We start from the raw sequence: 20,477 nt of genomic DNA on the forward strand, positions 1-20,477 counted from the left end.
AGTAACATAATAGGAAACTAGTACTGTGAAGGCAAGCTAAACTTTTCAGTTTTTTGTGAAATACACAAAACCTATAATATTACAAACTTAAAGATTATATTACAAACTTAAAGAAGTCTAAGAAGTAATCCGTAGTAGTTCAGTAATCCACAGTAGTTAGGAAATAAGTTGAGTTTCATCTAAGCTAGTTTTCTTGTTTTAAATTCAGCAGGTTTCAAAAACCACAGGATGAAAAACCTTTTGAATTCTGATCACTGGGCCTTGAGATTAACTACAACCAACTCTGCCCAGAGACTGTTTTGAAGTTGTCTCTAAATGTTACTATTTTATTTTCCCCAGACTCCCTTAAATGTCATCCCTCTTTTATTTGTACTGTAGCAAACCATTTTTGCCTCTCTGAATTTTCAGGTGATAGATTCATCAGATGTTGTAGTTCAAGTTCTTGATGCTAGAGATCCAATGGGCACTCGTTCCCCTCACATTGAAACTTACCTGAAGAAGGAAAAACCTTGGAAACACCTCATTTTTGTACTTAACAAATGTGACCTTGTTCCAACTTGGGCAACAGTAAGTACAACTACTAAACCAGAATAGACTATTAAGACATCTGTCAATAAGTCAGTTGTGGGGTTTTTAGGCTGAAGTGTTGCACTGCTGAGATTGTAGTAATGGGAGTGCTCTCATTGGAAACACGAAAGTGTGCTCATTGATGGTGGGCAGAGGCACCAGGAGACAGCTGCTGAGGCCACTGCCTGCTTCACGTTATGCTCCATTGGTTGCATTTAGTAACAATGAAGACATCTTTTGGAATACTGTTTTGTATTTATAAGACAAGACAAAGCATTAACCATTATACTTGGAAAAACCGTTTCGAAGAATTATGGCTCACATTTTCCTTAGACAACATTATATTTGAAACAGTTCTGTAATTCAAGCTCTGATTCTTCCACATAATGTAAATAAATGAACTGCAGTTTACCAGCATGTTTTCGTCTCTCCCTCTAGAAACGGTGGGTTGCTGTCCTCTCCCAGGATTATCCGACACTTGCTTTCCATGCAAGCCTTACTAACCCATTTGGCAAGGGAGCATTCATTCAGCTTCTGCGGCAGTTTGGAAAGGTATTGAACCCTGATCTGTTTCTCCTGGAGTTGTGTAGCTGTGAGTTGGTGTAAGAATCTGTCTTGCCATGGCATAGCAGAAAGTTACCAATTTCTTAGCTGGACGTGGTTGCGCAGGTCTGTAGTCCTAGCTACTCAGGATGCTGAGGCAGGAGGATCGCTGGAGCCCAGGAGATCAAGGCTACAGTGAGCTATGATGGCACCACTGCACTCCAGCCTGGGTGACAGCAAAACCCTGCCTCTTAAAAAAAAAAGATGTGGCTAGGCGTGGTGGCTCACACCTGTAATCCCAGCATTTTGGGAGGCCAAGGCAGGCAGATCACAAGGTCAAGAGTTTGAGACCAGCCTGGCCAATATGGTGAAACCCCGTCTCTACTAAAAATACAAAGATTAGTCAGGCGTGATGGCACACGCCTGTAGTCCCAGCTACTCGGGAGGCTGAGGCAGGAGAATCGCTTGAACCTGGGAGGCGGAGGTTGCAGTGAGCTGAGATTGCGCCACTGCACCCCAGCCTGGGCGACAGAGCGAGACTCCATCTCAAAGAAAAAAAAAAGAAAATGTAAAACTTCCAGAGATGTAAAAACTCACAGAGCGTCAGGATTATAAGAGATTCTGAAGTGTTTTCTTGCTCAGCCTTTGCCCCCATCCATGACCAGTGTTGCTTCCATTTCTGCCACAGCCCTGGCACCTGACGTTTCACGCTCTGCTGGGCTTTCCAGGCCTGCTGTACCTCCTCTGCCCATGGAGCCCCTTCAGCTTCTGTCTCCTCTGGTTGGAGAGGGCCCTGCCAAAATTCAAGCTTCAGATCCCTGGTCAGATGTCAGCTCCTGAGGGAAGCCCTGGAACCAGACTACCCTATCAAATGTTCTTAAAGCTTCATGCTCTGTACCTGTCATTTTGAATTTGTATATTTAGTTAATTCTACCTGGCTTCTAACAAAAGACACATGTCTGCTGTCCCACCCTTCCCCACTGTACAGAAGCAAATGCTTCCAATAGTTAGCTGTTAGTTCTGTTATTTTCTTCCATATTTTTAGTACATGCTTAGGATTTTTTCTTGATCTGTGCCTACTCCCCCACCCCCAGTTTAAGATGCTTGTTAATTTCCTACTACGGAAAATGAGGATTTGCTTTCTTATAGCCATCCTCCCTCTGTATGTACTCCCCCCTGTATTGTTAGATGCCAGTGTTGGGTTACAGTATTATTCATTCAGTGTTGGTTGGTGGTGGTGGTGGTTGTTGTTTTAATTTGGAAAGGAGAGCTTTATTTCTCATAAAGCGTTGCAGCCTGCAGGGTGGCCACTCTTAACAGGCTGGGAAGAGTAGCCTCGGCCATTCAGCCTTTACACTGTCATGACTGTAACATATTAGTCACAGCTGATCCACATGGTGTGCTATGAGTATAATTCCTTTCTGATCGAAGCTTTTATTTTCACTAGTGTTACTTTGCTGTGTTCTATTTGCATCTGTCACTATCATATTACCAAATTCTCTGATACAGTAGGAACTCTCAGCGCTTCCGGGCAGCACAGGTAGTTCCCTTCGGTGGCCAGCACTCCGTCCTCTGCAGGGCTGGCCACTCTCCAGGCTGCTGCAGCGTCATCTTTCTGGGATTTCCTTTCACTGTCATCCAGAGAATTCCCATGGCTGTTTTCCTGTGTGGGAACTCTTATTCATAGGACCTCTTTTCTTCTTTTCTGTTCTACTCCTTCCTTTCGATGGGACATATCTTCCAAAAGTTTCCTTAGAAGGAATACTTGGAAAGAACATTTTTTGAGATACGCCTTGCATTCTGAGAATATCTTTATTAACGTCTTTATTCTACACTTTATGCTGTTTTTCCTCAGAATACTGAAGTTACCACTACACTGTCTTCTGACTTCTGAGGAATCTGAGGCCATTCTGACCCCTCATACTTTGTGTGGCTGTGATGTCTCTTTTTGAGACAGGGTCTTGCTTTGTCACCCGGGCTAGAGTGCGGTGGTGCAACCTCAAACTCCTAGGCCCAAGTGATCCTCCTGCCTCGTCTTGGCCTCCTGAAGTGCTGGGATTACAGGTGTATGCCACCACGTCCAGCCGATCTTTTCTTATTCTAAAATTTAAAATTCCTCTTGTTCTAAAATTTCACAGTGATGTGTCTTGAAGTGGGCCTTTTATTGCTTAGTGAGCTCGGCATTTGATGAGACGTTAGTCTGATACTGTCTTACATTATTTCTTTGAAATTTTCTTTCCTCCCTCAGTTGTCTGTATTCTTGTTCAGAAATTTGCTCTTACTTCCTGGTTTAATATTTGAATTATATTTTCTTTTTTTTTTTTTTTTTTTGAGACAGAGTCTCACTCTGTCACCAGGCTGGAGTGCAGTGGCGTGATCTTGGCTCACTACAACCTCCGCCTCCTGGGTTCAAGCGATTCTCCTGCCTCAGCCTCCCGAGTAGCTGGGACTACAGGCACCTGTCACCACATCCGGCTAATTTTCGTATTTTTAGTAGAGATGGGGTGTCACCATGTTCAGGATGGTCTTGATCTCTTGACCTCGTGATCCGCCTGCCTAAACCTCCCAAAGTGCTGGGATTACAGGCGTGAGCCACCACACCCAGCCTATATTTTCTTTCTTTTGGTACATATATGACATTTTCTTCTATTTTCTGGGTACTTTCCTTGTTTTCTTGAGACAGAGTTTTGCTCTTGCTGCCCAGGCAAGAGTGTAATGGCACGATCTCGGCTTACTGCAACCTCCACCTCCCAGGTTCAAGCAATTCTCCTACCTCAGCCTTCCGAGTAGCTGGGGTTACAGGCATGTGCCACCACACTTGGCTAATTTTGTATCTTTAGTAGAGATGGGGTTTCTCCATGTTGGTCAGGCTGGTCTCAAACTCCCGACCTCAGGTGATCTGCCTGCCTTGACCTCCCAAATTGCTGGAAATATAGGTGTGAGCCACCGCGTCTGGCCACTTTCCTTGTTTTGATCATCCAGCTGCCCTATCACAAAATTTATTTTGCCAATCACTTTTAATTTTTAATTTCTGAGAGCTCTTGTTGAAATCTGATTTGCTCTGCCTCCTTTTACATCTTATTTCACAGTCACACTGTCTTCTCTGTCTCCAAGAACATTAATGATGTTTTGAAATTTTCCTGTCTGCATTGATTCTGTTACCTCCAAATTTTTGTTTGTTTTTTTGTCTTTTCTGCTAGAGTCACGCTTAAAAATTTTTTCTTTTACTTTAAAAATTTTTTTGAGACGGGGTCTTATTCTGTCTTAACCCAGGCTGAAGTGCAGTAGTGCAATCATGGCTCACTGCAGCCTCGACCCCCAAGTAGAGTCACATTTAAATGTTTATTCTTGATTCTCTATTTATGTTTAAGAGTAAGGCATTAGGCCAGGTAGAGTGGCTCATGCCTGTAATCCCAGCACTTTGGGAGGATGAGGCAGGCAGATCGCTTGAGCTCAGGAGTTCTAGACCAGCGTGGGCAATATGGCAAAACTCCATCTCTACAAAAAAAATAGAAAAAAATTAGCAAGGCATAGTGGTGCATACTTATGGTTCCAGCTACCCAGGAGGCTGAGGCAGGAAGATTGCTTGAGCCCAGGAGGCTGAGGCTGCAGAGAGCTGTGATTGTGTCAGTGCACTTCAGCCTGGTGACAAGGAAAGACCCTGTTTCAAAAGAAAAAAGTTAAGGCATTAAAAAACTGATAGGTTCTTTTTTTTTCTCCATGGAGTAGCCTTGTTGACTGATAAGACTTCATTGTAGGGTGATTTAATAGGGACTCAAATTTTATTTATTTATTTATTTTTATTTATTTATTTTTTTAGATGGAGTCTCGCTCTGTTGCCCTGGCTGGAGTGCAGTGGCCCGATTTCGGCTCACTGCAACCTCTGCCTCCTGGCTTCAAGCAGTTCTCCTGCTTCAGCCTCCCAAGTAGCTGGGACTACAGGCAAGCACCACCAGACCCGGCTAATTTTTGTATTTTGAGTAGGGTTGGGGTTTCACTATGTTGGCCAGGCTGGTCTAGAACTCCTGACCTCAAGTGATCTGCCCACCTCAGCCTCCCAAAGTTCTGGGATTACAGGCATGAACCACTGTGCCTGGCCGGGACCCAAATTTTTTGTTGGGAGGACATCCTATAGATACCAGCATCTGTAGGTCTTTTTTTTCTTGGGCTTATGAGTTTCCCCGGAAGAGAATCTTTCAATCTGTAGCTCTGGGGGTATAGAATCCTGGCTGCTAGAGTTCTGGAAACTCAAAGGGAGTGGTAGACTGGGCATCTCACTATTTAATACTTACATTTTCAATTAATCATTCTGGGAGCCGGGCGCGGTGGCTCAAGCCTGTAATCCCAGCACTTTGGGAGGCCGAGATGGGCGGATCACGAGGTCAGGAGATCGAGACCATCCTGGCTAACACCGTGAAACCCCGTCTCTACTAAAAAATACAAAAAACTAGCCGGGCGAGGTGGCGGGCGCCTGTAGTCCCAGCTACTTGGGAGGCTGAGGCAGGAGAATGGCGTAAACCCGGGAGGCGGAGCTTGCAGTGAGCTGAGATCCGGCCACTGCACTCCAGCCTGGGCGATAGAGCGAGACTCCGTCTCAAAAAAAAAAAAAAAAAAAAAAAAATTTAGGGAATACCGTTGTTATCTCTAAATCCAGGATCCCTTTCAAGTCTGAAGATTACAGATACTTTCAAACATGTGACATTTCAAAAAATCCAAAAGCCTATTTCATAGGCCCTGGATTTCTTTGAGAGTAAAGAAGTTGTGTGCCTACGCTGAATGAGGGAGGGGATGGAGAAGTGTGGCTGCTTTGGCAGACTATCTGCTGGTCCTTGTTTTCAGCCCTATCTTAAGGGGGACCCACCACCAATTCCCAGGGCTCTCTCTGATTCATTGTCATTATTATTGCTGGATCTTTAGTTTTTCTGTCTTTACAACCACTTAGCTTTTATGTTTTTTAGTAGGCCAAGTTTGATACTACTTTTAAGCATCTAGTATTTTGTTTAGCATCATTTTAGTTTTCGTTGTCTCATCTCCATCCTATTCTCTGGTTCAGTATGTTTGGTTCTGTTGGTTTAAAAGTGTTAATGTCCACTGCTGTCATTCTAGTGGAGTTGGTGAGGGAACGGGGTTAGCATGTATGTTCAGTCTACCATCTTTAATCAGAAGCCTCCATTCGTTTGTAGGCCGTCTTCTTGATAGCAGGAAGACTTGTTGAGACTTTCGCCCAGTAGTCTAACTTTCAAGGTTGCTTTTTTTTCTTTTGTTATTTATTTTTGACAGTGGAAATGCAGATGTATTATGCAAAGAAAAGGAGGGGTGAGTTGTGGCATTTCTAGTTGATGAATCTGTTCAGATTCTTTTTCCTGAAGATATTTTATCAGTAGATGGCATTGTCCTAAATCAGTGACTAGCAGGCTATTTTTCTCCTTTTGTTTCTTTTTTTTTTTTTTTTTTTTTTTTTTGAGACTGGAGTCTTACTCTGTCACCCAGGCTATAGTGCAGTGCATGATCTTGGCTCCCTGCAACTTTGGCCTCCTAGGTTCAAGCGATTCTCCTGTCTCAGCTTCCCAAGTAGCTGGGATTATAGGCATGCACCACCATGCCTGGCTAATTTTTGTATTTTTAGTAGAAACAGGATTTCATCATGTTGGCCAGGCTGGTCTTGAACCCCTGACCACAGGTGATCCGCCCTCGGCCTCCTGAACTGCTGGGATTACAGGCGTGAGCCACTGCCTTCTTTTGTTTCTTGACCTACATACTTTTAACCTTAACACATATAAGGATAATTTCATATGCATGACCGAGGAAATGACTCACCTCTGATTTATTAATAAGCTTATGTATCCAGCTCACTCAGATTATGTAGGTGGTATGTATCTAGGCTTCAGATCAAGTTGTATCAACAGCTTTGCACTGTATTCTTGATATTAACAAAGTAATACAACCTGCTTATCCAAAGGGATACATATGACTGCATGTATGTGCTGTGTGTTCTCTCTTTGAACAGTTGCACACTGACAAGAAACAGATCAGCGTTGGGTTTATTGGCTATCCAAATGTTGGCAAGAGTTCTGTGATAAATACATTGCGTTCTAAGAAAGTTTGCAACGTGGCTCCCATTGCAGGTGAAACGAAGGTATGTTTGGCGCAGGGTGACCTTACCTCTGCATATTTTATTTTCATAGAGGGTGATTGGTTAGGACTTGTTGATTTCTCTCTGCTTCTCTTGAATGCAGACCACCATTAGGAGTTTAGCTCTCCATATAATAGTTTGGAAACGTTGTTTCTGCCCACTTTGATAAGACCGAGAGTACTTTATATGCCACCGTGTGGCTTTGGCCTGTGTTGGTTAATGTGATTCATATTTAAATCTGTTTTAAATGGTCACTCCAGCCTTTTATTTTGATAAACAAAACTAACCCAAGAATATTTGATGCCTAGGTTAAGAAGCCTCAACCTTAGGGTAGGTTCTGAAAGTTGGGGGTCATATCCTACAATACAGAGTGGGGAACAGCATGGTTTTGCTTAAAGGCAGTAAGATCAAGCAGTACTAAGCTCTCAAAAGTACTTTTAAAACTCAGGGAAAGGTTCACTGGGTATAATTGCACAATACTAGATAGAAATCCTGTCTCTGCGTTATTTTTAGACTCTTAGCTGCTGGAAACTAGAGTTTACATTTAGTGGAAGTATCTTGTGCACGGCACAGATGAGAGAGTTAGTAGCTTAATTACTTAGCAGGTTGCTTTCCTTTGACTCACCCCTTCCTTCTTTCCAGCATCATACATGAGCATCAGGGATTTGTGAAATTAGACTCTTAGTGTTGGATACAGGACATCTCTGACTTTTTTCTGACTTCAGGTCTGGCAGTATATTACTTTGATGCGTCGGATATTCCTGATTGACTGTCCAGGTGTGGTTTACCCCTCTGAGGACTCCGAGACAGACATTGTGCTAAAAGGAGTTGTGAGTATTTGGCCCCGATAGGCTGTTTGTGTTTGCGGGGGAGTGTTCTGTAGGGAACCCTGGATACCTTTCCTTTTTACTCATTAAGAAGGCAGTTTGGGGTCAGCCTGTCTGATCAAACTTTAGGAACATGATGCTGAGCAGGGCAGCCTCTCAGCATAAGCTGTTTGAGGAGTTAGTGGAACCATGGGCATATCTGGTCAATATCATGCCACAAAAGAGTTTGTAGTTTACACACAGGATCCAAAGGGAAGCAGGGCCTGTTTATGCTTAGCAATAATTAATCTTCATGGGTTTATGGGTTGAGTCATTTTGGAACCCAGTCATTTCCTCACTTGTTTCTGAGTACGACCGAAAACTGTAAATGGTTCCACTTAACCTTGACCATGCTTCTGGCTATACATCCTGTGCACATTCCTCCTCTCCTTTCTTAAACTATTCCATCCTTTTTGTGTCCTGGGATGGGCAGGCTTTTAACCATTTCTGCAAGTGAGTAACATGAAGCATTCCAAGTTTAAACTGTTTGTGGCAGCCACACAGTTAGTTTGTGGTGAGTGGGGATTAAAGCTGAGTTCTGGGCTCTGTGGCTATGGTCAGCTTTCAGCAATGCTCCTTGCAGCCGACCTCAGAGACAGGCTCCTGCCAGTCTCCACTAGCTTTGTGATGTTGAAATCTATTTTCAAATAGTGCTGCGAAGGACAGTGGGAACTTCACTGCTTCCACAGCAAAGTTTGTAAATGGGAGATTTCCTATTAACATTTAGGTTCAAGTGGAAAAAATTAAGAGTCCTGAAGACCACATTGGTGCTGTACTTGAACGAGCAAAGCCAGAATATATCAGCAAAACATACAAGATTGATTCTTGGGAGAATGCTGAGGACTTTCTTGAGAAGCTCGCTTTCCGGACTGGGAAGTTACTAAAGGTGAGCCAGCGTTTGTGAGAATTTAGACTGATACCTGTTGCAGGCATATATGTATATGATATGGGCCTTTTTTTGGTATGCATGTATGAACAGTGTGAAACTTGTCGCTTAAGTGATGATGAACCCCTGGGACAACTGAAATACCCTCAAAGTGGTAGGTGGTTTTGGTCCTTTGAATTTAATTGGGAATCTCTTCGTGACCTTTCAGGGTGGAGAGCCCGACTTGCAGACTGTGGGTAAAATGGTCCTCAATGACTGGCAGAGGGGCCGGATTCCTTTCTTTGTCAAGCCACCCAATGCAGAGCCACCTGTGGCCCCCCAGGTAAGAGCAGGGTGGGCCCACCTCTGGGGAGCATGCGTCCTAACCTAGATTTGGTGTAGCTTGTGATTGCCTCTCTTCATAGAGCATGTTTTCATTCAGGTGCAGTGTCTCTTGTTTTATTATTTTTTTAAATATATAAAAATATTTTTGGGGCCAGGCACGGTGACTCACACCTGTAATCCCAGCACTTTGGGAGGCCAAGGTGGGTGGATCACAAGGTCAGGAGTTCGAGACCAACCTGACCAATATGGTGAAACCCTGTCCCTACTAAAAATACAAAAATTAACCCAGCGTGGTGGCACACGCTTGTAGTCCCAGGTACTTGGGAGGCTGAGGCAGGACAGTTGCTTGAACCTGGGAGGCAGAAGTTGCTGTGAGCCAAGATCGTGCCACTGCACTCTAGCCTGGGCCACAGAGGGAGACTCCATCTCAGAAAAATAAAAAAAACTTTTTTTTGAGGATGAAGCACTGTTTGGGAGCCACTGCTGGCCCACGGCGATCACTCCACACTGTCTCATTCTAGAGTGCCAGTGCCATGGCCTTGCTAGGGGGTGCATTTGGAGACTAATAAATAGACATATGAGAGAAGACCAAGCTTAGATACTAGTCTTCAGGGCCTTGGAAAAAGAGGGCTCATTAAATAATAAGTGATCTTCTGGTACCTGTATCTTTTCTTATGCTTAGAAAACAGAATCATTGCTAAGATTCATTTGTTTAAGAAACATTTATTAGCATTGACTGTGTGCCAGGCACAGGTAATATAGGAATGAAAACAGTCCTGGCCCTCAAAAGCCTGTGATCCAGTGAGAAAGGAGAGTGGTACTATTGATAGTTGGAGAAAGAAGTCTGATGGCTGGGGCCAGAAGCTCTCCTACTATCCCCATTCCCTCACCCTGGCAGTGGACTGCCAGAAGGCTCAACATTAACGTTTTGCCTTTCTAGTTCTAGGACCTTTTTCAGAACCCAGCCAAGTCTCTTGAAATGGTGTCTTCAAATTTTGCATCTATGCTTGCTAGTGTCGTTGGGTCCGTACAGTTCTGGTTTCCTCTTGCCTGACTCCATTCCAAGTTGCAGTGCAGCTAGGTATTTTCAGTTGAATGTATTCTGCAGCATTTGAAAGTTAGCCTGAGCCAGGCGCGGTGGCTCATGCCTGTAATCCCAGCACTTTGGGAGGCCAAGGCAGGTGGATCACTAGGTCAGGAGTTCGAGACCATCCTGGCTTACACGGTGAAACCCTGTCTCTACTAAAAATACAAAAAATTAGCTGAGTGTGGTGGGGGGCGCCTGTAGTCCCAGCTAGTCGGCACACTGAGGCAGGAGAATAGCGTGAACCCAGGAGGTGGAGCTTGCAGTGAGACGAGATCACACCACTGCATTCCAGCCTGGGTGACAGAGCGAGACTCTGTCTCAAAAAAAAAAAAAAAAAAAAAAGAACGCCTGAAACTGAGCTTAATTGACTTTCTTCCTTCTCCCTGCCCAAACCATCAGACAACCAAGTAAAAGTTTCTCTCTCTCTTCATGTGTATTGCATCATTCATTCATTCGTTCATTCACCAATACATTCACTCAACAATCCCATATTGAGTGTCTCCTATTGGCCATGGACTCTTCTGGGTACTGGTGGTGCTGTGGTGAGAAGCTGACAGCAGCTGCACATACATTCCAGCAAGGGAGTGTGTGGTTTCTTCTGACACCAAATACATATTTTTTTTCCATACCAGTTCTGCAGTTCCAGAAACCAGGTGAGTGTCTCGACAGTTCAGTTCAGTCATGACACTAACTCCCAGAGTTAGCACAGACCCCACAAGTTAAGGACTAGGTCCCCTGCTTCAGATGGCAGCTGTGGGCTATCTACATTTATGCCCAGGTAACTACAAATTCCAGGGTTCTGGAGTTCGGTAATTTGCCAGAAGGACTCCCAGAACCCAGGAAAGTGCTGTGTTTACAATTAACAGTGTATTATACAGGATGAAACTCAGTCACAGCCAATGGAAGAGGTGCACAGGGTAAGGCATGGGGAAGAGGGACAGAACTTCCGTGCCCTCCCCGCACATTGATGTGTTCAGCAACCCAGAGCTTTCCAAACCCCATCATGTAGGGGTTTTTATGGTGATTTCATTACATAGACATGACTGATTAAATCTGTGGCAGTTGGTGATAGGCTTAATTTCCGGTCTCCCTTCTCACTTCTGAGCGGCTGAAAGCACCAACCATGTGGTCAACTGCTTGGTCTTTCTGGTGACCAGCGCATCCCCCATCCTGAAGCTATCTAGGGGTCCATCATGAGTCACCACATGAGCGTCAACTCAGGTATGGTGGAAAGGGGCTTGTAACCAATAACAAAAGATACCCATCACTTGGGAAATTCCAAGGGTCTTAGGAGCTCTGTGCCAGGAAGTGTGGTATTTATATCACAGGGAGGCAGTAAGCAGATAAATATATAATGTCAGGAAATCTTGCGTGCTGTGAGGAAAACTAAACCAGGCAAAGGGGTTTGGGGGAGATGAGGAGTACTTTGTGTGGGGTGGCCGGGGAAGGCCTCTGAGGCAGTGGCACTTCAGCAGAGCCCTTAATATGAGACAGGAGCCATGCTAGTGTCTAGGGAGAATGTTCCAGGCAAGGGGAACAGCGCATCCAGAGCAGCTGGGGCAGGAGTGTGCTCTGTGTGTCCCGATGCTGAAAGGAGGTCACTGTGGTTGGAATGTCATGGGCCAGGGGAGGGTGTCATGGTGGATAACCATTGGAGGGTTTTGAGTTGGCAACTGGATTCTAGGGTCATTCTGGATGTCTGTATGCCTGCTCTCTTGGGACCCTGTGTGGAAACACTGGCATTGTCTTCAGCCCTTCCTGCATATCTAGTCAGTAAGTGTAGATAAGTAGTTCAGATAATTCTTAAGAACTGTTGTAACCGTAATAGATTTGTTGCCCAGTGCACACAGCAAGTCAATACGCTGAGACACCACCAGGTTGCATCAGAGAAAGAAGTTTAATCATAGGGTCACCAAAGGAGGAGATGGGAAGAATCCTGAAATCCATCTCCACGAAGAGTTTGGGGTTAGGGTTTTTAAAGGGTTTTGGAGTAGGCTGGAGTGAGGATCATTGGTTGGATGAAGAGTGCAGGGTGAAGTCACGGGACAGGGAGATGAAGAAGCTGTGTTCTCATGCAGATCCCATTTCTCTGGGGATCTTCAAACTGGTTGCTGGAAGTAGGGATCTGAAAAAACATTGTAAGCAATCCTTAAACAAAAACCTGATGATTCCAATGTCAGAGATCTTGCCTGTAGGAACAATGGGGATGCACATCAGTTCTTATGTAGTCTTATGACCCAAATGTCAGAAATCCTATCTGTAGGGACAGTGGGGATGCAAATGGTCAGTACCTAGTGTTCCGGTACTTTTAGCAACAAGGATATGAGCCAAAGTGCCCCCTAATTAGTGCTTAATTGTAATTTCTGTCCAGAACTTGGCAGGTACTTCTTGTCAACCCTTCGGAGGCAGTTTCACTATCATGTGCCTTACTCTGTGATTCTGTTTTTCTCTTTTTGGTTGAGGGCAGAAACCCTTCAGAAACTGAAAGCCAAAAATTGCCCTTCCTAGAAAAATGTATATATAAACTTTGTGTGTGGTTTCCTGCATTTTATAGTTCTGTACTTATTTAGTGATTTGCCTGGCCACTTTTGACTTGAGAACATCACTTTAAGTTCTGTGAGTTTTTGTTGCAAGGATAAAATGATATTATACATGTGAAACACCAGTAGAAAGCTTGGCACATTTTTGTCTTTGCAGTTACTTAAAACAGGCCAGTCATTTCAGGGTCCCCAGACTTAGTGCCTTATGAACTCTTCACTCACAGAACTCCCCCTCCTTACCTTATACTCTTGCTTCAAGATGCCTCCTCTTTTAGTCTGTTTTGTGATGCTGTAACAGAATACTGCAGACTGGGTAATTATAATGAGCAGAAATTGTTTCGGCTCATGGTTCTGGAGGCTGGGAAGTCCAGGATCAAGGCACCAGCGACTGACTAGGGTCATCCCATCACGGAAAGTGGGAGGACAAGAGTAAGCAAGAGAAGATCAAACTTGCTTTTATAACAAACGCACTCCTTTTTTTTTTTTTTTTTTTTTTTTTTTTCTGACGGATTCTTTCGTCTGTTGCCCATGCTGGAGTGCAGCTGGCACGATCTCGGCATCACTGCAACCTCTGCCTCCGTGGGTTCAAATGATTCTCCTGCCTCAGCCTCCTGATGTAGCTGAGATTACAGGCATACTGCCACCATGCCCAGGCTAAGTTTTTGTATTTTTAAGTAGAGGTGGGTTGTCGCCTCATGTTTGTCAAGCTGGTCTTGAACTCCTGACTTTGTGATGCCGCCCCGCTTGGCCTCCCAAAAGTGGTGAGCCACCACATCCGGCCAACAGACTCACTCTTAAAATAACTAACCCACCCCCAAGATCACATCAGTCTATTCATGGGGGTGGAGCCCTCATGATCTAATTACCTCTTATTAGGCCTCACCTCCCAACACTTGCTGCATTGGGCATTAAGTTTCTGTATCAGTCCATTTTCATACTGCTATGAAGAAATACCTGTGACAGGTTCATTTATAAAGAAAAAGAGGTTTAATGGACTCACAGTTCCACATGGCTGGGGAGGCTTCACAATCATGGCGGAAGGTGAAGGAGGAACAAAGGTATGTCTTACATGGCATCAGGCAAGAGTGCGTGTGCCGGGAAAATGCCCTTTATAAAACCATCGGATCTCATGAGACTTACTCATAACAAGAGCGGCATGGGAAAGACCCGCCCCCATAATTCAGTTACCTCCCACCGGGTCGTTCCCACAACACGTGGGGATTATGGGAACTACAAATCAAGATGAGATTTGGACACAACCAAACCATACCAGTTTCCAATGTATGAATTTTGGGGGATACATTTAAATCAGAGGACCTCCTCAAATGCCTGAGTACTGTTCTAGTCTTTCACATCCAGCCTGGCCTTCATTTTTATGTAGTTGTTGTGTTGATTTTGCATGTGCTTATATCAACAATTCCCTTTGGAAGGTCTAGGGAGCCTTGCTTGTCTATGGTAAATCATTGGTTGGTTTTAATGGTTTAAATAGTCTTAGTTGGCTCATCCTATGGAACTACATATATATTCCTTTGATCCTAGTACTGGTCTCTGGGCTTAATGTACATTGGTTTAAAAATAGATCAATGAAATGACTCAAATTTGGGTGTTTTCAATACCTTCCCTTAGTCCTGAGAAGAGGACTGTTTAAGAGCAAGGTGTGAGTTCAGAAATTCCATTTTTCATTTTCTGATTCTATTTCTCTCCCCCATTTCCACCCTTTAATAGCTTCCACCCTCCCCATCTTTGGAAGTTGTCCCAGAAGCAGCCCGAAAGAATCCAGGCGAGGAAGTCACAGAAACTGCAGGTGAGGGGTCAGAATCTGTCATTAAGGAAGAAACAGAAGAGAACAGTCACTGTGATACTAACACAGAGATGCAGCAGATTCTCACACGGGTTCGGCAGAACTTTGGTAAAATCAACGTGGTGCCTCAGTTTTCTGGGGATGACCTGGTTCCTGTGGAGGTGTCAGATCTTGAGGAAGAGCTTGAGAGCTTTTCTGATGAAGAGGAGGAGGAACAGGAGCAACAAAGAGATGATGCAGAAGAGTCTTCCTCGGAGCCTGAGGAGGAACATGTGGGAAACGACACCAAAGCCGTTATTAAAGCCCTGGATGAGAAGATTGCCAAATACCAGAAGTTTCTGGACAAAGCCAAAGCCAAAAAGTTTTCAGCAGTCAGGTAATATTTTCATCTTCTCACAAATTGCAGATTATTCATTCCTTTCCCAAAACTTTGCCATGAGTACCGGAGCCATATTTTTACATGGGGTTATTGCCATTTGTTTATTTGATTAGGTTTTTTGTTTGTTTGCTTTTTGAGACGGGGTCTCGCTTTGTTGCCTAGACTGGCCTCACTCTCCTGGGCTCAAGCAGTCCTCTCATCTCAGCCTCCTACGTAGCTGGGACTACAGGTGTGCACCACCACATTTGGCTGTTATTGCCATTTTAAAAAAGTGAGCTGTAAATTTTGTAAAATTCAGCTGCCTGCAGTATGAGAAGCTTTAGAAACACCCAGGGAGTTACAAATATGTTGGATGTTCACTTCTTCCACTGGTGATAACTACATGGATAGGAGTGGGGTTTCTTGAGTCTGTGAGTTTGTCGCAGGTCTCCAGGTCAGCATGTGATTTGGGGGAGTGAGAGGAGGAATGTTACTTTGCTTTCTGTTTCAGGATATCCAAGGGACTGAGTGAAAAGATATTTGCAAAACCTGAAGAACAAAGAAAAACGCTGGAAGAACATGTAGATGATACAGGTGAAGATAAATTATTTCAATCATTTAGATATAATTTGCGTCTTTAGAGTTTTGAGAAACCTAAGTTCCGTCTCCAAATTATCTCAGTCATCCACATAAATGTTTGTCATATCTGGCAGATTACTTTAAATTTACATACTGTTATGCAAATTGAATTATCCACTTTTCATTCTGCACATTTTTTAGGATTAAATTGACAATTCAGGAAACTTCCTAGAAAGGGTTCATCATTAACCTTAGAATCCAAGGGTGGGTCCACAGACAAAGAAGAGGGCGTGTTTCCTGCATTTATCCTTTCCTCCATTTGACCATCAGCTTCCACATTGAGAGCATGGCTCAGGGCATCCTGACCTGCTGGCCTCCCCTTGGCCTGCTTTACTCACCACTCTGGTCACCTGCTCTGTCCACATTGGGTGACCTCCTTCTGATACATCAAGCTTGTTCCCACCATTGGATTTATAGACAAATTTTCAGTAGAAAATTCCTGTTTGTGTATTGTTTGTATCCAGCACCTTCCAAAAAGGGAAAGAAGCGGAAGGCACAAAGGGAAGAGGAACAGGAACATTCAAATAAAGCTCCCAGGGCGCTTACATCAAAAGAAGTAAGTGTTGTAGGTCTTAAGTGTGGCCCAAGTAGAGTAAATAGAACCCCAGTTGTCAAGACCCACTGAAACAAATGGTCTAGAGCTGAATCCCAAGAACCCCAGTCCTCGTTGACCTAGTTGAGGTCAGATAAATAGGGTCGGGGCTGGCCCGCTGGATGAAAGTCCTTGAGTCCATGTCATATGTTTTAGGAGTTTCTAATCAACATCTCCACACCGGTGGACTGTCCTCTAGAGGAGTCAGTTTCTAGTCCCAAGGGAAATGATCCGATGAGCAGATCTGTTTTGGGCAGATCACTGACCTCTGTGAAGGACAGCTTTGGAGCTGAGCTGTTCAGAGCTGGAGAGGGCCTTCTGGGGAGGGGAGTGGTTAGCAGCGCTCAGTCTTGCTGCAGGGGACTTGTCAGGAGTGATGCAGAACAGATTCTCGCATTGGATAAGGGTTGGATCACATGTGGATTTGTAACTTGGAGATTCATAAGTCACAATGGAAGAGTAACCTTAGGTCTAAGGGGGAGCCCTCCCTCATTAGCACTGCTTCCAGTAGCTGTGGAAGCAGCACGGGAAATAGAACACAGAGATGAGAAGCAGAGACTCCTGTTTTGTGAATGACTTTCAGGATTTTTTTTTTTCCTTCATCTTTTCTTGCCATTTTTTACAGCGGAGGCGAGCAGTACGGCAGCAACGGCCGAAAAAAGTTGGTGTGCGCTACTATGAAACACACAACGTGAAAAATAGGAACAGGAACAAAAAGAAGACCAATGACTCAGAGGGACAGAAACAGAAACGCAAAAAATTCAGACAAAAGCAGTAATGTTTAAAAGGTTTTTATTAAATTGTACAAAAACATGCAATTAGAAATTGTGTTTTCTTCCTGCCCCATTGGCATTTCTAAGGCCATAATGCATTGGTTCTGAGGTTTGACAGTTGAAGCCCTTCACCAGTGCTAGGGAAATAAAGCCTTCTCACCCTTAAGGATTTCAGTGATAAGAGTCTTGAAAGTCTAGCACTTCAGGTAGACTGTGGATGAACTAAGAGGTTCATCCACAGTCACCCTGTCATATAAATGTCTGACAGAAATAGGGAATGAGGTCTACAAAATGGAAAGGGTGGTATTTCTTTTTTGTTGGTAATGAGTGATTTGGAATAGAAGCATACTGAACTGCAAATTTCAAGGACGTTAGTGTACACGGCCTGGCCTTTGAGATACAAGAAGGCTGGGTGTGGAAGAAATAGGAGAAAGCTACAGTAATTTCTGCCTCAATGAGTCTGTGAAGTGGACCCACTTACGACACATACATTCCTGTCGTAGAGTCCTGGAACTAGCAGATCTCGTGGAAAGAGTTCTTTCCCATGGAAATGACAACACAGGCAGGTCATTTGAGTAGAGCCTTAAAATTCCTCAGGATACTGGATTAGGGTAAAAGCTGCCCCTTAGATTCCAGATGAGAATGTGTATGGTGTGTTCAGCTTGGGGAACACAGCTTTTCTGGGGGAATGACAGTGCTTCCATTGTGAGCCTTGAAGCTCACTGGACCCAAGACAGATGACAGATGGAAGCTCTGCTAAGGAGAGTCCCTTCTCACACCTCTTTCCGGGGAAGCTGAGCATGTTAGTGCCTTTTAGGTAATGTTACTTGTGCAGCCTAACCGAAGGGTGGAAGTTCTCCAGCTTACCACCCTAGCCCATCCTGCCTTGCCCCGAACTAAAGATTTATGTCACTCATTCAGTCTTCTGGGTCTACAAAACCAGGAGAGTGGAAGAGAAATACTAAAATGCAGTTGTCTAGCAGCCATACTCCAATCATTAGTCATTAGACCTGCATTTGGTTACCTCTTCAGTTAATTAACATCACTACTTAGGGGGGTGCAGAGTCAGGGCTTGATTTTCTGCAGGATAAGGGGAACAGATCGGTGCTGGGGGAAGAGCTGAGTTGCAGACAACTCACAAAGGCCACTGTGACTAGTATTCCTTTCTGGCAAACATTTACTTTCTCCAAAGCCATAGGGTTGACTCTGCCATCGTTTCCTAACGTAGGCAGTCTGAAACCGAGGAGGAAGGGGTTCAGTTGACTGGCAGGTGTGGATAATACATTAGAAAACCAAAGCTCCAAAATGAGTTAGAAATGCATTCAAGCAGGGATAAGAAGACATTAAATAAGGAAGGCCAGAGGCGCAGGAAGCCCAAGTTAAGGTAGAAGACGAATTGTGAACTAAAAGTTTGAGGGGCAGAGAAGCAGATTCATTTGGCCAGAAGTAAGTATTGGTATAGAGTGATGACAAGATAGCAGTTACTTTCTTAGAATTTGAGCTGGCAGATCAAAGGCTGACTAGGAAGCCACACACTTAGACTAACAGGGCCACACCATCTTTCATTGCCCAGCCAGGAGGCTGGCTGGCAGACCTTAGGTGTTTCATGACATTGGAGCAATAGTGTGACTTCTGACAAATACCTAGGTGGTGGTTAGGGGAGGGTGTAGCTTGTTCACTCAGGAAACTAGCTTTTTATTACAAAGGGCTTATGATGATTTTATTGGCTGCCAGAGGAACATAGTAAATAACTCCCAAGTGTCTTGTTGGAAATTATCATGTGGAAATTATCACTTCTTTGGTGCAATAATGCCTTCCAGTTGGGCCTGAAAAACGAAAACAAACTCCATTAATACTTGAAACTTGCAGCCTGATACAAATAGCTAAGAGGTGATAAAAGTCTGGGAAGAATAATCCAAATGCTGTCACTCCAAGCGTTCTTTTTCCCCTTGATCCCCAAATCCATATTTTCTAGATTAGCTAATTTCTGGCTTGGCGTACAGTCTTAGTACATGAGGAGATGCCAGAGCTGTCCTGCTTTCCACACAATAATGGCTCCGGGTATGATATAAAGCATTGACAAGGATATTGAATGCATTGTTGTAAGGGCTTTTCATGGCTCAGATTTCAGGCCAGAATATGTCTGCTAAGTTAAATATTTGGCTCTCTGGCCGGGCACAGTGGCTCATGCCTGTAATCCCAGCACCTTGGGAGGCTGAGGCAGGCGGATCACGAAGTCAGGAGATTGAGACCATCCTGGCTAACATGGTGAAACCCCGTCTCTACTAAAAATACAAAACTTAGCTGGGCGTGGTGGCAGGCGTCTGTAGTCCCAGCTACTCCAGAGGCTGAGGCAGGAGAATAGCATGAACCCGAAAGGAGGGGCTTGCAGTGAGCCGAGATCACACCACTGCACTCCAGCCTGGGTGACAGAGTGAGACTCCATCTCAAAAAAAAAAAAAAAAAAAAAAAAAAAAAAATTGGCTCTCTTGTTTAAGATCCTGGGAGTTCTGCTGGGACCAGAGGTTTGAGAAACTGGGAAAATTTTCAGCCACTGAGACAACTGGACACCTAATTAGAGAAATGCTGCCAGTGAATACAGAGCTGTCCCTTTTTTTTGGGGGGGGGTGCAGGTGGGGAACGGAGTTTTGCTCTTGTCACCCAGGTTGGAGCGTGATGGCATGATCTCGGTTCACTACAACCTCTGCTTCCCGGGTTCAAGTGATTCTCCTGCCTCAGCCTCCTGAGTAGCTGGGATTATAGGCGCACATCACCACGCCCAGCTACTTTTCGTATTTTTAGTAGAAATGGGGTTTCACCATGTTGGCCAGGCTGGTCTCAAACTCCTGACCTCAGGTGATCCACCCACCTCGGCCTCCTGAAGTGCTGGGATTACACGTGTGAGTCACCGCACCCCGCCAGAGCTGTCCCTCTTTACGTAAAGCTTAAGATACTTGGGAGTTATTTACTATGTTCCTCTGGCAGCCAATAAAATAATACTGGACAGATCTGTAGGTAGGTCTAGCCTGGGGACAGCAAAGCTGCTTTATTTGCAATTGCAGTTTTGAGCCAATAAAAACAGCTCACTTTCTGTGTTACACGCCTGTAATTCCAGCACTCTGAGAGGCCAAGGTGGGCGGATCACGTGAGATCAGGAGTTCATGACCAGCCTGGCCAACATGGTGAAACCCTATCTCTATTCAAAATACAGAAATTTGCTGGGCATGCTGGCACATGTCTGTAATCCCAACTACTTGGGAGGCTGAGGTAGGAGAATGCTTGAACATGGGAGGTAGAGGTTGCAGTGAGCCAAGATTGCACTCCAGCCTGGGCAACAAGAGCGAAGCTCCATCTCAAAAAAAAAAAAA

General features: G+C 44.4%; 2 protein-coding genes across 3 annotated transcripts in view; one reads left to right on the top strand and one right to left on the bottom strand.

The window, feature by feature from the left end:
• The window catches only part of GNL2 (G protein nucleolar 2), a 30,451-nt gene extending 13,294 nt beyond the window's left edge, over positions 1-17,157 (top strand). The window contains exons 7-16 of one of the 2 annotated variants that reach the window (XM_017892125.1): positions 409-567; positions 1,006-1,119; positions 7,118-7,246; positions 7,969-8,073; positions 8,837-8,995; positions 9,204-9,317; positions 14,672-15,123; positions 15,617-15,699; positions 16,209-16,300; positions 16,962-17,157. In XM_017892125.1, coding sequence (XP_017747614.1) covers positions 409-567; positions 1,006-1,119; positions 7,118-7,246; positions 7,969-8,073; positions 8,837-8,995; positions 9,204-9,317; positions 14,672-15,123; positions 15,617-15,699; positions 16,209-16,300; positions 16,962-17,114 — 1,560 coding nt within the window. In that variant the 3' untranslated portion in view covers positions 17,115-17,157. The remainder of the gene's footprint in view (positions 1-408; positions 568-1,005; positions 1,120-7,117; positions 7,247-7,968; positions 8,074-8,836; positions 8,996-9,203; positions 9,318-14,671; positions 15,124-15,616; positions 15,700-16,208; positions 16,301-16,961) is intronic. The other variant, XM_017892126.1, reaches the window with a different exon arrangement.
• Positions 17,112-20,477, bottom strand: part of DNALI1 (dynein axonemal light intermediate chain 1) — an 11,026-nt gene continuing 7,660 nt past the window's right edge. The window contains 1 exon segment of the mRNA XM_017892127.1: positions 17,112-18,935. Coding sequence (XP_017747616.1) covers positions 18,900-18,935 — 36 coding nt within the window. The 3' untranslated portion in view covers positions 17,112-18,899.

Source organism: Rhinopithecus bieti, unplaced genomic scaffold, assembly GCF_001698545.2.
Source record: "Rhinopithecus bieti isolate Rb0 unplaced genomic scaffold, ASM169854v2 scaffold_22548, whole genome shotgun sequence".
In the NCBI taxonomy this organism is placed as follows: Eukaryota; Metazoa; Chordata; class Mammalia; order Primates; family Cercopithecidae; genus Rhinopithecus; species Rhinopithecus bieti.